Genomic DNA, 20651 nt, shown 5'->3' with positions numbered 1-20651 from the left:
AGCCCCCAAAGAAGGCGCAAAAGTTATTTAAATTTTATAGACACATGCACTGAAAAAACGGAAAATGATTCTGGTCAGAAAGTGGGGAAATGGCCTGGTCTTCAGCTGGTTGATACATGGATGTGACTAGTGGAAGAAAGTCACTTGAAATTATTAGCAGAGAATGATTTTACTGTAACCATCTCACAGAAATGTCACCATTACCTCCAGAACTTGTCTCCGGCGAAAATGTACGTTTTTTTGTTTTTGCTCCAGTTAAAAGCAGCGTCCACCCGCTTCAGATCTGATGGCAGTCCGAGGCTAGTTAACTTTTTAGGGTATCCTCGTTCTAGTGTGCTTGAGGAATAAACCCAGTATTCATCGCCTGTTAGATAAAGGATGCAGAAGATCACACAACAGAATGTGGACACAGGAGCCCAGATCTAATACTCTACCTTCACTACTGTCTTCTAAGGCTAGGGTCACACTGGGTATTTTCAGCGCTGAAAAAAAAAACTGAAGTGGAATCCATATCAGGTTTTTTCTGCATGCATTTTCTTTTCCTGATAAGTTTTTTAACACAGTTTTTGGTGCGGTTTCAATGAGGATTTTCTTCCCCGGCCATTTTCAATAGAAATTCTGGACACGGATTCTGCAAGGTCAAGATTGGATAGGACAGAAAAAAAAAAAAGATATATCTGGTGTGGATTTTTGGCATGGAATCTGCACCAAAACAGTTCCCAAAATACTCAGTGTGAACCTAGCCTAAGGGATATGGAAAGATGTTCATAGTATTATGCCAAAGCAGCAGCTGCTCCTCACCCTCTGAATCATGCCCTGAACCCCTGTGTGGGGCGCCGTTCAAAAGGCAATTACATGATTGGTCAGGAGGCTCCATGTGGTCATGGCTGCCAGACAGGCATTACGACTACATACAACTCTCATCCCTCACCAAATCAGGCGCGACGATTAGCATGTTGCGCGTGCGTTTGACCAGTGCCCCAAATCTTACAGACAGCTAGTAAAGCCCCAAATCTCTAGTGTACGGCTTAAAGTCCACTTCAGAGCTCTGATTATCTACTGGAAGTAACCAGTGAAGTTTCCAATTCAATGAAAGCAAGCGGAGATCTTGAAAAGGGAGAAACTAGAACGACAATTATATTTCAAAATGGCAAACAAGCTATATTTGCTGAATACGGAATATCCCATTAACCTCTTCCCGCCCCGTGGTGGGTGGGAACCGCCATATATTATTATATAAAGTTAGGCCTCTTGCACACGAACGTATTTTCATTCCGTGTCCGTTTCCGCATTTCAGTTTCACAAAAAAATAGAATATGTCCTATTATTGTCCGCATTACGGATAAGGATAGGACTGTTCTATTAGGGGCCAGCTGTTCCGTTCCGCAAAATACGGAATGCACACGGATGTCATCCGTATTTTTTGCGGATCCGTTTTTTGCAGACCGCAAAATACATACAGCAGTGTGCAAGAGGCCTTAGTCAGCACATCCTGTATAATGAAGTGCATGCACAGGTGCAGGTCACCACGGCCGAAAATATTATGGGGCAGTGATGGTGCAGCAAAGGAGCTGTGCCTGCACCATACTTGTGGGTGCCGATGGTATCATACAACTGATAACTCACTCTAGCAGCCGTATCAGCGAATAGCTCTGTTTAACACCTTAGATGCCACAGTCAATAGTGACCGCAGCACCTAAGTGTTTTTCTAGAAGGGGGCTCCCTCTGTAAGTCCACCAATGCCACCGTCTGCAGACACGGATCAAGCAGGTGTCACCAATGCCCCAGTGCTCTGACAAATTTAAGTTTTTATAGAAATTTTTATTAAACAAATGATAATAAAAACAACATTGCCCTCCTCATTCACTTAATTTGACTTCTATGGCGGAAGATGTGGTACAGGAGCTTCACACTTGTGGCCATATTTCTCGCTATATAAACTGATAAATCTGCTTCTCCTCTATTACAAAGCTGTTTGCCTGCAGCCACCACTAGAGGGAGCTCAGTGCACAGGATTTTACTATACTTATCATTAATCTCTTTGCACTGAGCTCCACCTAGTGGCCACGACATGAAAAAAACATTTGCCCAGAGAAGAGGTAGTTCAGCATTGGGCCCTGTAGCATTCGTGTGGTCTCTTTACATTAATGGTGCCACTTCATGATAGCTATCTATTTTTCTGGTATGGCTGTGTGCATGAAGCCTAAATTGACTGCCCTAGTAACAGGAGTAAAACACCCTGTCGAGACATTAGTCACTGGCACAGTTGATCTGGGTCTAGTAATACCCAGCAGCCATGCCAGGGGTCATCCAATGATTCAGTGATCAGAGGCATTGCCGCTTCCTCTGCTCATTGAGCGCTATGTAGGCTGGAAAACAGATGACAGAAGTTATCAACCACTTCTCCTCGGGACCTGCACCCCCTGATAACAGCTGCTTAACTATCTGGCCATGAATGAGATTATTATGGTACTGAATTGGTTAAGGTCTAGAACAGGCATCCTCAACCTGCAGCCCTCCAGCTGTTGTAAAACTACAACTCCCACAATGCCCTGCTGTAGGCTGTTCGGGCATGCCGGGAGTTGTCGTTTTGCAACAGCTGGAGAGCCGTAGTTTGAGGATGCCTGGTCTAGAGTATTAGACTATAAAAATGTAAAAAGGAATTTCTAATCTACTTGGAAGCAACATATCTTTGAAAATGAGTGTACAATAATCCACAGAGAAAATAATGTCGGTGGTTCCAAATGTTACCAGAAGAGGGAGCACGGAGCACGGAGCACACACAAACGCTCTTATCTAACCAGTTTTGCTAAAAATAAAAATCAAAACGCCTCCCTTGTTTTCAGGCTCATGTGCATATATTATGGCTCGGTACGATGTTCCTCTACTGTACCACCATATGCCTATGAAGTTTTTCTCCCCCTGTAGGAGCACCTTCACACGTGGCAGAATTTGTTGCAGGAAACTTCTGCAACTCTACAAATCCTACAGTGTCCTCATCTAGCCTGTAGTAGCATAACATATACTTTACGTGGAGACTAGAAGCGTCTCTAGTCTGTAAAGAGGTATATCTTTATTGCGCTATATAGTCAAGCTTAGTGAGGCACCCACCAGTGGTTGTCAGGCACTACTGGGGAGGCGGTTTTGAGAGATGTGACCGTATGCTACTCAGGCCTTGCTGTGGCTACCTGACTTTCTGTATAAAGGGGTTGTGCCGCCCACCATTAAAGGGGTTGTCTCATCACAGGACAATGGGGGGCATATCGCTAGGATATGTACCCCATTGTCTTATAGGTGTGGGTCACACCGCTAGGAACTGCACCTATAGTCGAGAACGACTGCCCTGAAAGTGGTGGAGGGTGCACTGCGCATGCACAGCCGCCCTCCATTCATTTTTTATGGGAGTCGCCAAAAATAGCCAAGCTCTGGCTCCGCTATTTCCGTCGAGACCATAGAAGTGAATATAAGCGGTGGCCCGTCATGCGTGATGCGCTCCCATTCACTTCTATGGGGAGCTCGCTTGGTGGTGGCTGGACTGGAGTCCTCCAGACACCACTCTTGCGGGCCTCATTCTTGATATAGGTGCAGGGTCTCAGCGGTGGGACCCGTACCTACAAGACAATGGGGGCATAGCCTAGCGATATACCCCCATTGTCTGCGATGAGACAACCCGTTTAAATATTTTAATAGAATTCAGGCTTTAAAACCTAGTTACTTTTGTCATTTACTTTCTGTTAGGCCCCTTTCACACAAGCCCGAATTCCGCGCGGGTGCGATGCGTGATGCGAACGTATTGAGCCGCACGGAATCTGGACCCATTCATTTAAATAGGTCTGTCTACATGAGCGGCATCACTTTTGCGTTGCATGAAAATTGCAGCATGTTCTATATTCTGCTATGCCCCTATAGAAGTGAATGGGGCTGCGTGAAAATCTCATCACATCCGCAAGCAAGTACGGATGCGATTGCTAAGAGATGTTGTTTGTAAACATTCCGTTTTTTATCACGCGCGTGCAAAACGCAGTAAATCCCATTGCACCCGCGCAATAAAAACTGAACGCGATCCCAAACAAAACTGAATGACTTTGCTAAATCGCGCAGTTTTCACTGAACGCATCCGCAACGCATCCAGACACGCTCGTCTGCAAGGGGCCTTAGAAAGTTTCATTTGTGAGATATTCACTTTACTTCACTACAATGGTGTTTAATCTGTATGGTATTGTGCATGTCCACCTAATGAGATGGTCGCACATGCTCAGTTCCATCATCCCTCAACGGCCAGCAACCAAATCTACTGTAGCAGCAAGAACACACCCCGTGACAAAGGATACACCTCCTGAGCTGTGATAGGGAGAAAGCGGTAGCAGAAAGGACACATCCACGAGCTGCCAGCCTAAAGAGAATCTAGCAGAGCAAATGGAGCAATGAATGAGGAGATCCCTGGATCCATGTGAGGTACAGGGCTGGTTCTAGCTGTGTTATAAGGAGACAGTCGTGTTCTTTATGATGTCTGATTTTCATCTTTTTACATCGGTTGTGATATAACACCTTTAAATTACGTAACTGGCTTATTTTAGGTCACAGTGTGTTCAGGAGATAGATGAAGCCTAGTTTGAGATGACGTTTTGATTTTAGCATGGAATTTGGCCAATGGGGAGGTCCAGTAGTGGAAGATTGAGAAGCCATTGTTTAGCCTGTGTTGCAAGCTCTTCCAACTTTTGTGGACTAATGAATCATGCGTTAGTCATTTTGAAATATATCTGTCCTCGCGGCCCATGTGGAAAATATTAAAAATCCCGTCATCCTGCAGACTTGTGGTTTTGAGCAGTCCTAGAAACTGACATAAACTGATACCACTCAACCACTGTTTTCTCTGCAAGGAACATACAGTACTGTAACTAATATGCAAATGAAATCATTACAACATACCCAATACTAAAAAAGGCAATTCTTGAACAAACAGGGTCAAGCAGATATAACATGGATTAGGTCCAGATGTGCCTGTGAGGTGTAATATCCTCCAGAATGTCCCACATTCAAATTCCATAGTTTCAAACTTCTACATTTATACACCCAGTCAAATTGGGAGGGCCACGAGTAGATCGCAACACATATTTAGCCCCCTCAGAAGATTTTAACAGGGGGGTAATTATGGTTTCAAAAGTCATTTATTCGAAGTTTTGTGATTCAAAAAAATTTCAGTAGATCAATACAATACTTATCAATACAGCAATAAGAGGCAAGAGCAGTATGTTGTGTCAGAACAAAACATAACAATAAACACAACTTGGATCAATCATCACCAAAGAAAGACAAGTACAATGAGTGACTGTACAGTTTTACAATTATCTTATCATAGCGTGAAGGTGTATCTAAGGTCCACAGAAAATGTGGATGACAGCCACAATTCCCAAACCTTCTCAAAAGTAGTTATCGTATCTGACCTGATTGCTGTCAGTCTCTCACAGAGAACCAACCTGTTAACCCTATCTATAACCACTTGTTTGCTAAGTGAGGGTGTGCGCCATTTGAAAGCAACGTGAATTCTCGCAGCTAGCAAAATAAATTGCGACAATTTAAATTTGGGCGTGGATAACCCTGAAGGCTTGTCGCCTAATAGGCAGAGAGGGATTGTAGCGGAATAGTTACAGCCCAGGACAGTGGCGATTAGTGAACAAATCTGATCCCAGAAGCGCTTCACCACAGGGCAGCTCCACCAAATGTGTAGCATCGTACCATCCGCATCACACCCTCTAAAGCATTTCGGGGAAACCTCAGGATACATAAGGTGTAGCCTGGACGGTACCATGTATGTCCTTGGCAGGATTTTTATAGAGGTTTCAGCCAACGTGACCTGTCAGGAACCTTTCGTAAGCGTTTGGGACCGTTGAAACCATGTGGCAACAGAGGACTCTAACGCTGGGTTCACACCTGAGCGTTTTACAGCGCGTTCCTACGCGCTGTAAAACGCACAACAGGCAAGAACCAATGATTCCCTATGGGAATGGTTCACACCTGGGCGTTTTACAGCGCGTACGATCGCGCTGTAAAACGCCCGACGCTCAAACAAGTACAGGAGCTTTTTTTGGCGCGTTTGACGCGCGTTTGGGCCATAGACTCTTTGGACAACACTGCTGTCAATCACCCAAACGCGCGTCAAACGCGCGTTTACTATTACAAAAACGCGTATAAAAACGCGCGACAAAATCGCGCATAAAAACACGCGTTTGCGAAACGCTTAGGTGTGAACCCAGCGTAAACCCATATAAGGAAGTTTTACCCCTTCTGGATGAACATCAAGAAATCCATATATTCTGGATAGTAGACCCTGCTTATATAGGGAGTACGCGATCATTCTTTCAAAAGGGGCAAAATCTAGCTTTTGGGTTGGCCCAACCAATGACCTTAGAAAGGAGAAAATCCTGTTAACATTAAAATGTTCTCCTACAGGAGGAGAGTGTTTCCCCAAAAAGTCGCTCTTGGATTCTAGTATACCCCTTCGTAAGAATTTATGTAGAGAGCATAGGTTCTTGCTAATCCACCAGTGGAAGGAGGGGAAATGCAAACCTGGGCGAAACAATGGATTACCAAAAATCGAGGTCAGTGGAGATGGTGAGGATTGTAGCTTAAATTTAAAGCGCACTGACCTCCAGAGTATCAATGAGTAATGCGATAGGAGGGATGTGGTGCGGATGGTCGACGGTAGTGAGGGAACCATCCATATCAAGGCTGTCCAAGTATAGGGTGCCATGTTAGACATCTCTAGAGAGACCCAAAGTGGCTGTTTTTTCTTATCTAAGTGTGTTAAAAATAGTTGATCCAGTCTTGCTGCTCTGAACAGGGGGTAATTATAAAGGAAGGGGACAACAATGGTGTCTGCACCTAAGCCCTGGTGACTGTAGGGGCCCAATTGCCCCTCTACCACAGAACACCAGTACTATAAATGAAATTTGAGGGCTGGGGACCCTGGTATAGATTTTGATCTTTCAAATTAGAAAAAAAAAACAGGAAGCCCTTGCATCACTTTTTCCACCATGTCCAAATGAGCAGATACAATGGGAGTGATCACAGAGTCACACTCCTTTAGCAAGCCCCCTCCTAACCCCCATTACACAAGAAATTCCAGAAAGATGAGAAGGGTAAAGGGAAGACTTTAGCTGAATCTTCAACACAACGAACAACTGAGCAGGAAGCGAGTGGTCACGGAAGGAGGACAAAAGAGTTGGATGCTACATGTACGTGCTGGTGCTGTCACTTCTGTTAAAGGGCATCTGTCCTGCAGATCTGTCCCTATGACACCGGCTGACCTGTTACATGTGCACTTGGCAGCTGAAGGCATCTGTGTTGGTCCCATGTTCATGTGTGTCCGCATTGCTGAGAAAAAGGATGTTTTAATATGTGCAAAATCTAGCCTCTAAGAGCAACGGGGGCGTTAGCATTACTCCTAAGGCCTCCTGCACACGACAGTATGGCTTTTTCAGTGTTTTGCGGTCCGTTTTTCACGGATCCGTTGTTCCGTTCTTTGTTTCCGTTGTGTTTCCATTTCTGTTCCGTTTTTCCATATGGCATATACAGTATACAGTAATTGCATAAATAAAATTGGGCTGGGCATAACATTTTCAATAGATACGGATACGGAAGACATACTGATGCATTTCCGTATGTGTTCCGTTTTTTTGCGGACCCATTGACTTGAATGGAGCCACGGAACGTGATTTGCGGGCAATAATAGGACATGTTCTAACTTTAAACGGAACAGAAAAACGGAAATACGGAAACGGAATGCATACAGAGTACATTCAGTTTTTTTTGCGGAACCATTGAAATTAATGGTTCCGTATACGGACCGTATACAGAACGAAAAAAACGGCCAGTAAACGGGAAAAAAAACGGTCGTGTGCAGGAGGCCTAAAGGTTCTGCTCTATGCAGGTGGCGCACCCTTTGCGCTTTGATTGACAGGACCAGGCAGTGTAAATGTGGTCACGCCTGCCTGGCCCTGCCAATCAATGTGCAGAGGGCATGGCAGTTGCAGAGAGAGCGGAGCCTCTAGGAGTAACGGCAACGCCCCCATTACTTCTAAAGGCTCATTTGCATATAATAAAACATACTTTTTCTCAGCAATGCGGGCACATATGAACATGGGACCAACACAGATGTCTTCAGCTGCCAAGTGCACATGTAACAGGTCAGCCAGTGTCATAGGGACAAATCTGCTGACAGATGTCCTTTAATAGTCGGGGCATATGCAAGGAGGCAGTTATATGGTTAAAACCATCACCTTGAACTCATACAGATGACTATGGTAGATGAGCAGGTAGAAAGGTTTGTATTTTATATTATTTTCTTTTACTTTTGTAGGGCAGTAAGAAGCACTTTAAATGTTTGTAGGGCATGAAGGAGACTCTATTACTGTGTGGGGGCAATAAGAGGCCACTGATACTGTGAGGAGGGTACTAGAGGGCAGTGATGGCCAGTTCGCAGTGTTCGCCCGCAAACACATGCGAGCTGCCATCTTAAATCACAGGTCCGGCGAGGCACAGGTAAGTCCTTATCTGTGTCTGCACCGCGAGCCGGTCTGAAACAAATGCGGTCAGCGGGAGCAGGCAGTTCCGAGAACAGCCCGATGAAGGCCCCCAGCGGCTGTTCTCGGAACTGCCTGCTCCCGGTGACCGCATTTGTTTCAGACCGGCTCGCAGTGGTGCCTCGCCGGACTTGTGATTTAAGATGGCCGCTCACATGTGTTCGCGGGCGAACACGGGGAACTGTCCATTACTGCTAGAGGGTGCCTGTAACTGTGCATTGGCAGTATAGGTGCACTATTTGGCACTCTCTAATGTGGGAGGGAAACTTCACACCAAACATAGGACGGAAAGGGGAAAGGAAATAAGGCCTGAAAATTAGGAAGATGGACACCCCCTAGTGAAAACCCTAACCAAAGCCCTGACTGACTACCAGTATGAACAGACCCCAGAGGTAGGTCAGTTCCTACACAGGAATACCTAAGGTCCTATCTAACCCTAAAGGACCCTGGTACTATCTACAGGAATTAGACAAACTGTTCCTCCAAAAGGAAGGATGAACAGGAGTCTCCCTGAGGCCTGATACAAAACAACGAAGGAAATGCAACACACAGAAAAGCCAAAATGCAAAGGGAAAGGTAACACTTAACTTCCAAGAAGCTATGGCAGCACCAAGAACTCAGCAGAGATCCAAACATCAGCTATCCACAGGTCCAACTGAAGCTCTAAACCGCACAGCATTGTAGGAAAAACAACTATAAATAGGGAAAGAGCAGCCGATGTCCTGCTGCTGCTGCTGGGAAGAAGGTAAGTATGTGGTGTTTTTTTTTATTTTTTACTTTCTGTGAGGGGCACAATGTGGGCATATTACTGGGGGGGCACAATGTGGGCATATTACTGGGGGGGCACAATGTGGGCATATTACTGGGGGGGCACAATGTGGGCATATTACTGGGGGGGCACAATGTGGGCATATTACTGGGGGGCACAATGTGGGCATATTACTAGGGCACAATGTGGTCATATTACTGGGGGGGCACAAAGTGGGCATATTACTGGGGGGCACAATGTGGGCATATTACTGGGTGGCACAATGTGGGCATATTACTGGGTGGCACAATGTGGGCATATTAATAGGGGGCACAATGTAGGCATATTACTGGGGGGCACAATGTGGGCATATTACTGGGGGCACAGCTGGGAATATTACTGGGGGCACAATGTGGTCATATTACTGGGGGGGCACAAAGTGGGCATATTACTGGGGGGAACAATGTGGGCATATTACTGGGTGGCACAATGTGGGCATATTACTGGGGGGGCACAATGTGGGCATATTAATGGGGGGGCACAATGTGGGCATATTACTGGGGGGCACAATGTGGGCATATTACTGGGGGCATAATGTGGGCATATTACTGGGGCACAATGTGGTCACATTACTGGGAGGCACAATGTGGGCATATTACTGGTTGGCACAATGTGGGCATATTACTGGGTGGCACAATGTGGGCATATTACTGGGTGGCACAATGTGGGCATATTACTGGGGGAACAATGTGAGCATATTACTGGGTGGCACAATGTGGGCATATTAATGGGGGGCACAATGTGGGCATATTACTGGGGGGCACAATGTGGGCATATTACTGGGGGGCACAATGTGGGCATATTACTGGGGTCACAATGTGGGCATATTACTGGGGGCACAGCTGGGAATATTACTGGGGGCACAATGTGGGCATATTACTGGGGGCACAGCTGGGAATATTACTGGGGGCACAATGTGGGCATACTACTGGGGGCATATTACTGGGGGCACAGCTGGGAATATTACTGGGGGCACAATGTGGGCATATTACTGGGGGCACAGCTGGGAATATTACTGGGGGCACAATGTGGGCATACTACTGGGGGCATATTACTGGGGCACAGCTGGGGCATAATTCTGTGAAGACACAATGTGGGCATAAATATTGTGCGGTGGCATGAAGGGGGAATAATTACTATGTGGGGGCATTAAGGGGACTGGGTGGGATTAGGTGTATAGTTATGTTTTGGGCGGAGTTAGAGGCGTGGCCTAGTGCAGGGAAAATTTGCTTTGCGCGCCGCACAATGTGTCCCTCTTTATTCATTTACAAAGTTGGGAGGTATGCATGTATGCAAAGATGATAGAGATCATTCTCAGAAGACTGTAATTAGTTCAAAAGTTGCCTCTAATGATTAGATATAGATAAGGGTAAAAAATCCTAATTAAAAGGATATTCCCATTATTAACATTTATTGCATATCCACAACACATCCCATAAATCCTTCCTGAGTGGAGCACCCATCCTTGACCTTGCAGTGACTCAGACCACAAGGGGAAGAAGGATGGAGGCATTGGAGAGGATGGGAGTAGTGGTGGCGGGAGTGAGGGTGGTGGTAGGTAATCATGGTGGCTTATCTTTCTCCAGCTCCTCCTGGGACAACCTGGATGTTCTGGGGCTCCTGCCTGGTGCTGGTTGGGGTGCCCTTGATGTTAGGTAGATAGGTGTAAGTCAGGAGAGCAATAGTAGGTAGGGGCCAGCAGATGGTGGTGGAGTCAATGACCAGGCCCATTTGATTAGAATAAGTAAAGCCTCTCTTTACTGAATAGAATGATAGGAGTTGCCTTACATAGAGCAGCAATAGGCACAGTTCCAAGGTATATTACAGAGTAGGCTTCTCCCGATAGTTATGTATAGGCAATGGCAATGATGGTAGTACTCCTCCCTGAGTCTCTCTCTCTCTCTATAGATACACTTTGCAATCTTCCCAAATAATCACATTTCAATAATCACATGTTCTCATTTGCTCTTTCTGCAATGCCCAGGCTGTGGGGTGCAGAACTTGGATCCGGACGGCCAGTCCATCTCACAAGTGTGGTTGTATCCTAATTGCTGAGGTGGGCTATCACAAGTGGGCAGTCAAAGCCATTCCTTTTGTTTCGAACACAGGAGCAGGAAGTACAGAGCAGCAGGGACCGGAACAGCTTCGGAATAGCAGCATAGAAGGATCAGTAAGGTGAACAATGATTCTTTTCTTATTTTTTACCCATGGATGATAAATACATTGAAATTTACCTGCAAAGAAAATTGTCTTCTCGTCTTGAGGATCTTCATAAACTGCATCAATTTTGTCAGGTACATCTGGCCAGAAAGTGGCAATTAGCAGGGGACCTGAGGGCTTGCTCCTTCGGTTTACTGATCGCCATATAAATCTTGAGAAAAACATTGATTAAAAATGTATATATTTTATCTTTTTATGCATATAGTCTATGTTCTAGATCTGTTTTGTGATGCCCCCCCCCCCCTTCCCCGGGCTCCCTCGCTGTAAACATCCGATTTGACATTGCCTGAAGCCAATCACAGGCAGCTGCGGTGACCAGCTCCTCTTACGTCACAAATGGCCAGTGATTGGCTGCGGTGATGTCAAACCAGATGTTTTCAGCGAGGTTGCCCAGCAGAGCAGCCCAGGTCTGGAAGAGAAGGAGCGTGGAGCCAGCACCGGAAAGCAGGTAAGTATGAAATTTGACAGTTGCGGCCAATTGAGGGGGGTTATACATCCCCCATCCCCATTCTTGCACAACCCCTTTAAGGGGGTTGCTTATATAAAAGGGCCATAACAAAAGAGGGGTTAACCTTCCTGCAGTCAAAGATGATGGAAACCCAGACAGAACGCCTGACAGTTCCCAGCTGTTAACATTGAAAACCATATACTATACAACTACTCACAAAAAGTTAGGGATATTTGGCTTGTGGGTGAAATTTCAGGATGAACCTAAAACACACTCTGCCCTTTACAGGTGAACTTAGTGTGATTTTTTCTAAACTTTTAAATACACTTGTCCAATTGTTCAGTGTTTCAGTACTTTTTGCACAACTTGCTGTTCTCTAACAAGGAACTTAACGATAAAATTCACAACAGGTGTTTGATCAATGAATCACCAAACAAATTTCCTGGTTTAATTAGAATTAGTATTTAAACAGTCCTCCTCATCATGCTATTCACATTTTGACATCATGAGACCAAGACAACACCTAACAATTGATCAACAGTACCTCGCCATTGCGAGGCTTCAAGCAGGATGTTCTCAGACGGAAGTGGCCACTGAGCTTAGGGTGTCACAGAGTGTCATCAGCAGGTTGCAGCAGAGATACATAGAGACTGGAAGAGTCACAGAAAGGCATAGAAGTAAATGTCCTTTGGCCACATCCCACACTGATGACCGCTTCATCGTGGACAATGCCTTGCAGAACCAGATGATGAATGCCACACAACTCCACGACCTGCAAGTTTACCTGACCACAGGCGTCATCGTCTTGCATGGTCCAGGGAGCATCTATTCTGGACGAGGGACTAGTCGGCCTCAGTGCCGTTCACTGATGAAAGTTGATTCACGCTGAGCAGAAATGATGGCCGCCAACGATGTTGGAGATGTCAAGGAGAGCGCTATGCATCAGCCACTGTATGACTTTGGTAGTGGTGGTGTTACAGAGTGGGCAGGTGTGTCTAGTCAATACAGAACTTTACTACACTTTGTGAATGATACAGTGACAAACCCCTACTACCTGAATAATGTAATTAATCCAGTCATTGTTCCTCTGCATGAACAACACAGGCCTAATTTCATTTTTATGGACGACAATGCGCCAGCTCATCGAGGTCGCATCATTAGGGAATGGCTGCTGGAGGCTGGGGTACCTCAGATGGAGTGGCCTGCACTTTCTCCAGACCTGAATACCATTGAAAACCTATGGGATCAGCTGAGTCGCCGTGTAGAGGCTCATAAATCTGTACCCCAGGACCTCAATGACCTGAGAGCCGCCCTTCAAGAAGAGTGGGATACCATGTCTCAGCAGACAATAAGTCGACTTGTGAACATCATGAGACGTCGTTGTCAAGCTGTAATTGATGCTCAAGGCCACATGACAAGTTATTGAGACACTGACATTTTGTGTGGGTACACCCACCACTGGTGTTGACTTTTGTTTCAATAAATTGCTTAAGATGAGGAAATCACCATTGCTGCTTCTACTTAAAGGGGTTGTCCGGGTTCAGAGCTGAACCCGGAAATACCACCATTTTCACCCCGGCGGCCCCCCTGACTTGAGCATCGGAGCAGTTCATGCTCCGATGCTCTCCTTTGCCCTGCGCTAAATCGCGCAGGGCAAAGGCATTTTTTGGAGATACGGTGACGTCCTGGGGCTCTCCATGGGGCTGCCAGTAAAACGGCTAGGGCAGTGCTAAAGCCCGCCCATCAGAGCCGGGAAGCATGAGATGCTCCGATGCTAGCCTCAGGGGGGCTGACTGGGTGAAAATAAGGGTATGTCCAGGTTCAGCTCTGAACCCGGACAACCCCTTTAAATACCCTACTTTCATGATATAATATCACTGTAGCATGAACTTTTTACGTTTTCAATAAATTTTACCTGAAAGCCAAATATCTCTAACTTTGTGTGAGTAGTGTAAAAGCGGGCAGTCACCCACATATTCCTTACCTATCTTTGAAGAAAAATATCTCTCCTCTGATTTGTGAAATGCCATCAAATACAATGTCACTGTGACAGAGCTCTGGAGTAACAGGGCCTAATGTGGGAGAAGGTCCAGGTCCTGGTTCTGGTCCAGGTCCTGGTTCTGGTCCAGGTTTAGTGCCAGACCCCTTGCCTGAAAGAGACAGGAATGATTATGAAACCATCAGCTAAACAGTAGGAAGATAACAACTAAAAAGCACAAAAATAACTGTTGCTGGTTTAAGTACCAGATGAAGAACCAAACATTCAGGTCAATAACCTCCAGTACTCCAACAGGTTATAGTTAAGTTACAATGGCTCCTCAACTGCCAACATTTCAAACAATGTACCCCTTACTGCCCATACAGTCCGTAAACCAAAAGACAAAGGCTGGTCTGTGTAGCAGTAAACAGTGGAGCGACATCCTGCAGTCATGTTTCTAGACTGTTATCAGCTGTCCGCTTAGTTGTAGCCAAGACATGCAAATGTGCACTGTTGCCATGCTTTGGGCTATGAGTGACATGTGTTCCCCAGTTCACCACAGGTCTTTCAGACTATATGGGTTCTGGTGGTTCTCCTAAGTACAAGTATCAGTTGCCCTGTCCACAACAAGTGGAAAGTACGACTATGGGTTCTATGATTGGTGGGGTAGAACACAGTAGATGGGCCCTAGAACCATGACAATGCATAGGAAAGTTGTGTTGCTCATGTTCACAGAGAAAGTCTTTATGAGGGGCTGCCGTTCTCACCAATGGGAGCTTGAGGTGTAGACCTGCAAAGTAGTAGTGTGCCCTGTGAAGATTAGAGAAGCACCAGCCATTGGCAGGCGGACTTGCCCTGCACAGTTGTGACAAGAGAGTAGAGAGTGGAGCAGTAGACTAGAGTTACTGGGAAGCCTCCCCGCAAGCTGTGAGAATTTCTGCTTGCAAACCCAGGGCCAGCAGACCTGAGGAAAGGCCATGCAGGATGTGATTAGGGGTAAACCTGTATATCATGGAGGATATATAGACTGTGAAAAGCAGAGACACCACAGCCCACATTGTCATCTGTCCCATCTGTGATTTGGGCCATGCACCCCTGTATTATAGTTAACACTGTATATACAGGGAAGAACTGTGCCTCTAGTTAGAGAAGACTGTATGTATCCCTCTGGGGGCCATACTGCTGTAATAGCAGTAAAGGTGAACCGTTCTTGCTGAACTAAGGTATTTAGGACCGGTCATCGATTGTGTGAACTCCACATGGCAGTGTGGACTCATTGCCTTCAATGGGTCTGCGATCTGCAAGATGTAGTGAAAGATAGGACATGTCCTATCTTTTGCGGCACGGAGGCACAGACCTGGCAGCACACAGAAGGGCTTCCGTGTGTTTCCAATAGGAAATGTCCTATCTTTTACCGCATCTTGCGGATCGCGGACCCATTGAAGTCAGGGGGTCCATACTGCGATGTGGAGTTCACACGGCCGGTGCCTGAGTTTTGCAGACCTGCAGTTTGTGGTCCACAACATGGACATGTCGTGAGAGTGTACCCCTAAAGGGATTAGCTACTCACCTGCAATGTTGTGATACATCCAAATTTTCAGAGGAACAGTGTATTTAGAAGCTTCATGGCTAAATGGAAATCCCTTGGATCTGGAAGGGCCAGCTGCTGAGGACGTAAACACTATCCTACCGAGAACTACACCAGTAGGACAAAGATACCCCAAACATTGTGGTTAAAGGGATTATCTCTAAAAAAGTCTTATGATATGTTAATCCCTTGGCCTAGATAGTAGCCTACATGTACAGTCACCTCACAGAAATATACAGGAGTTACATATATCATGAGAGTACCGTATAATGGCTTGTCAACTGCGTACTAATCATCTGCCTCAAAAAAAATGGAGGTTGATGCCCAAGATATAAATCTGACTACTAACACTTGCAGGTTCAACCTCAACAGTTGGTTAACTCACCATAAAGTTCCTGGATGCCATTGACATCATCTTGTGATAGTCGAAAGTTCTTGACAAAAGTATATATTGGAGCCATTAGGGCACCGGGGTCATCCGAATGCTCCAGTCCAAGGGCATGTCCAAACTCGTGGGCAGCAACGAGAAAGAGACTATAACCTGAGAAAGAACAAGTAGAAGATGGCTGTTGTTGGAAGGAAAGGAAATGGAAAGAAGGAGGACCGTAGAGGAATACTTTCAAATCAAATCAAAGGCACAATCAAATAGATCTTTCCAGAAACATACATCTTGACTAAATCACAGATTCATTATGATATCTCCATTATACGGCCCCCACTTGGGTACCTTGATCAGGACAGAAGCCCCACTTGCGGTCATCGTCGTAGCTGCTGCTAGTGGCACACCACAGTTTTCCATCGCTTCTTCCTGAACTGGTGCATGAGGTATATTTATTGCCAAGGAAAGTGAAGGGAAAGACACATGGGGAGCCTTCTGCATTTCCTCCAACCGTGGACAGTGCTGTAAAAATAATCAAAGGGCTTAATTCAAAGTAGTGCATGAGCCATGTAATCCACACAGGTATGTGGCATGGTATAGGCATTTCTCATACGTTTAGGGTTTATCCCTAATACCGGCAATCATCAACAAACACCCAAGATATTGCTGTTAGTTACTTGTTAGGCCTCTTGCACACGACGGTGTGTATTTTGCGGTCTGCAAAAAATGGATCCGCAAAAAATACGGATGACGTCTATGTGTGTTCTGTAATTTGCGGAACGGAACAGCTGGCCCCTAATAGAACAGTACTTTCCTTGTCCGTTATGTCCAGTTGGTGATGTCCTTGCACAGTCTGACTCTCTCTAATCAGTGCTGCTAGTGTCAGACTGTGCAGGGACAAACCCCCAACTGGAAACAACCATCGAGACCTTCACTGCAAACTGCAAGCAATTCATGTATAACTTCTAGCAGTAATAATAGAGGATTGGCACATCATGGACTCATAGGAATAGATGTTCCAGAATTGCGTGGGGAATGCAAGTGAAACAGACATGTGACAGGTTCTCTTAAAATGTGTTTTTTTAAAGTGCTGATTCCTATTTGCAGTCTTGCCCAATGGCAGGGATCCCTTCATTACCCATTTACCAAGATCTAGATAGTGGAACTTAGTGTGACCCCAGGCACTGGGCACATTAAAGGGGTTTTTCGAGATTCTTTTCCTCTGGATGGGTTATCAGTATCTGATTGGTGGGGGTCTGATGCCTGGGCCCCCCGTCTATCAGCTGTTTGAGAAGGCACCAGGGCTCGCAGTAGCGCCGTGGCCTTCCCACAGCTTTGCCTAGGACATGTGAAGTCACAATGATCGGTCACATGACCTAGGCGCAGCTCAAACCCATGGAAGTGACTAGGGCTGAGCTGCGATACCAAGTACAGCCGCAATATGCGCCAGTGCATTCTCAAACAGCTGATCAGCAGGGGTCCTGGGTGTCAGACCCCACTGATCAGTTACTGATGACCTATCCAGAGTAAAAGGCCTCTTGAACATGAACTTTTTTTTTGTTTCCGTTCCATTTTTGCGGGTTTCATTTGAGGTCCGTTCACTTCAATGGGTCCGCAAAAACAACAGAAGGTACTCCATATGCATTCCATTTTCGTATTTCCGTATTTCCATTCCGTTCAAAGATAGAACATGTCCTATTATTGCCCGCAAATCACGTTCCGTGGCTCCATTCAAGTCAATGGTTCTGCAAAAAAAAAATCGGAACGCATATGGAATGCATCCGTATGTCTTCCGTATCCGTTCCGGTTTTGCGGAACCATCTATTGAAAATGTTATGCCCAGCCCAATTTTTAATGTACGTACTTACTGTTTAAACATTATTGTATGCTTCTGTTTCCGATCTATAAAAAATGGATTGCAAACGGAACAGCAGAACGGAACGGAAGCGGAAACACTACTGAAACGGAAAAACGGATCTGTTTAAAACGGACCACAAAATACAGAAAAAGCCATTCGGTCGTGTACAAAAGGCCTAAAAAATTTTTCGGAAAACCCCTTTAGGTGGATGTGCTAAGGTGAAATCAAAGGAAAACTAAAGGCGTCATAAACAAGGAACTTTTTTTTTATGATTCTTAAATATCATGTTTTGTGTGATCAAACAGAGATTAAATTGTCATTTTTAAGAACAGATGTCATTCAACAAGGTGTAGCCCCATTCTAGCATGAGACTAGATGTGTTGTTGTATCCTGTAAATCTGTCACTATTTCTTCCCTATACTACTGAGAGCGAAAAGGTGGTTATATCATTCCGTTTTTACAGCAAAGCTGAAAAGCGCCACCTTAGTTCATGTGTGATTGCCTGTTGCACTGACCTCTAGTGGCCAGTGTGAAAACTAAAGTTTTTATACTGATATTTGTGAGATTTGGGAAAAAAATAGGCTCACTAAAATAAAAGCAGATGAATCTTTCACCGTTAATATAAATTAGGACAGAAAAACACGGCTCTGGCAAGTTACAAAGCAGCAGCCTTGTTCCTACAGGCTGACAAAGTAAGGGTGGGTTGACCTCCCAAGAAATCCTTACAGTAGCTTTCTGTTTGCTTTCCTGGCCAGCTTAGCCCAAAATGCCCTGTGTTGCTGGCTGTGCGCACAGCGCCTTCCGACGAGCCACACTGAGTCATCCTGTTCATTGCTCTCTATGAACAGCATAATGAATTTACTCATTAGCACTTCCCGGTTTGTAAACTGAAGAAATAAGACCACAAAAAAACCTTAATACCCCTAGAAATGACGTCACCAGTAGACTCTATTTGCTTAAAGCGAAGCCACCGGAGATACTCATGTCTAATACACTACCCGACCTAGAGGAGCGAGGCCAACAAAAACAGAAGGGCCGACGTTCAGTCGTAAACGGTGGCTTCCATCAAAGCCAATGAGTCATTTAAAGCTGGGCGGAAAACTGCGAGACGGTTAAGGAGTAACATGGCTTTCTGGAGCCATACGTGTACAGGAGTTAAAGAGGGTCCGTTGTTTGCAGGGGATTGCATAAACAGCCACCATGTAAGGAAGTACTGACGCTGAAGGAGTCGAGGACAAAGATACTGTTGGACATTGGTTAGGTAGCTACTTCTAAAATGGCAGAAAAGTCACAAAAACCTCAAACCCAGCAGTGATCCACCAGCAATCAGAATCCAATCAATCAAAAGAGTAAGGCCCCTTGCAGACGAGCGTGTTAGGATGCTTTTCGGATGTGTTCAGTGAAAACTGCGCGATTTCGCAAGCAAGTCCATTCAGTTTTGTTTGCGATCGCGTTCGGATGTTCAGTTTTTATAGAGCGGGTGCAATGCGATTTTATGCGTTTTGCACGCGCGTGATAAAAAACTGAATGTATACAAACATCTCTTAGCAACCATGCCTGAAAAACTATTTTCATGCAGCTCCATTCACTTCTATGGGGCCTGCGTTGCGTGAAAATCACAGAATAGAACATGCTGCATTTTTCACACGATGCAAGAGTGATGCGTTAAAACCGACGCAAATGTACACAGCCCCATTGAAATGAATGGGTCCGGATTCCGTGCGGGCACAATGCGTTCACATCAAGCATTGCACCTGCGCGGAATACTCGCTCGTGTGAAAGGGGCCTAAGGCGTGATGCGAACGGAATCCGGACCCATTCATTTCAATGGGGCTCTGTACATGAGCGTTGTTTTTCACGCATCACTTGTGCATTGCGTGAAAGTTGCAGCATGTTCTATATTCTGCGTTTTTTCACACAACGCTGGACCCATAGAAGTGAATGGGGCTGCGTGAAAATCGCATCGCATCCGCATGTGCGGAGGCGATGCGTTTTTCACGGATGGTTGCTAAGAGATGTTGTTTGTAAACCTTCAGTTTTTTATCACGCATGTGAAAAACGCATCAATGCGCATTTCACCCGCGCTATAAAAACTGAACAACTGAACGCAATCCCAGGCAAAACTGAATGAACTTTCTTGCGAAATCACGCATTTTTAACTGAACACATAGGGACCTAATCCGTATCGCTCATCTGCAAGGGGCCTAAACATGCATAAAACGTAAATTTTACTGATTCAATCTAAAATTACTAATGTATCGTACATGTAAATTGTCCCAAAAATGTCACCGAGAGAGTATCCAAAAATTCTAACATTACACAACAACTGGGCAACCACCAAACTGAGGAAAAGGAAATTAAAGGGGCTTTCCAGGTGTTTATTATTCATGGCCTTTCCTTAGGATAAATCATCACTATCTGATCGGCAGGGGTCCAACTCCCTGCAACCCTGCCGATCAGCTGTTTGAAGAGACCATGGCGCTACAGTGACGTCACGGTTATCAGTCACATGGCCTAGGCGCAACTCAGTCCCATTAAGTGAATAGGGCTGAGCTGCAATACCAAGCACAGCCACTATCCAATGAATGGCGCTGTGCTTAGTAAGCTGCAAACAGGCCACGGCACTCACCGAAGCACTGCAGCTTCGTAAAACAGCTAAACGATGGGGGTGCCGGGTGTCGCACCCAAACCGATCAGGTACTGATGACCTATCCTGAAGGTAGGTTATCGATATTAAACACCCGGAAAACCTCTTTAAATCACATCTCCTACCACATCCAACGGGATGGT

The 20651-nt window shown here is 45.5% G+C and overlaps 1 protein-coding gene across 1 annotated transcript in view; it reads right to left on the bottom strand.

The window, feature by feature from the left end:
* Positions 1-20651, bottom strand: part of MMP2 (matrix metallopeptidase 2) — a 45568-nt gene that overhangs the window by 3960 nt on the left and 20957 nt on the right. Inside the window, exons 7-11 of the mRNA XM_044270023.1 lie at positions 16352-16525; positions 16010-16165; positions 14043-14208; positions 11625-11761; positions 205-364 (exon numbers count right to left, since the gene is read on the bottom strand). Coding sequence (XP_044125958.1) covers positions 205-364; positions 11625-11761; positions 14043-14208; positions 16010-16165; positions 16352-16525 — 793 coding nt within the window. The remainder of the gene's footprint in view (positions 1-204; positions 365-11624; positions 11762-14042; positions 14209-16009; positions 16166-16351; positions 16526-20651) is intronic.

The sequence above is a fragment of the Bufo gargarizans genome, chromosome 10, assembly GCF_014858855.1.
Source record: "Bufo gargarizans isolate SCDJY-AF-19 chromosome 10, ASM1485885v1, whole genome shotgun sequence".
Classification (NCBI taxonomy): Eukaryota; Metazoa; Chordata; class Amphibia; order Anura; family Bufonidae; genus Bufo; species Bufo gargarizans.
The sequence above is the reverse complement of the archived record's forward strand: the minus strand, read 5'-3'. Positions and strand labels throughout refer to the sequence as shown.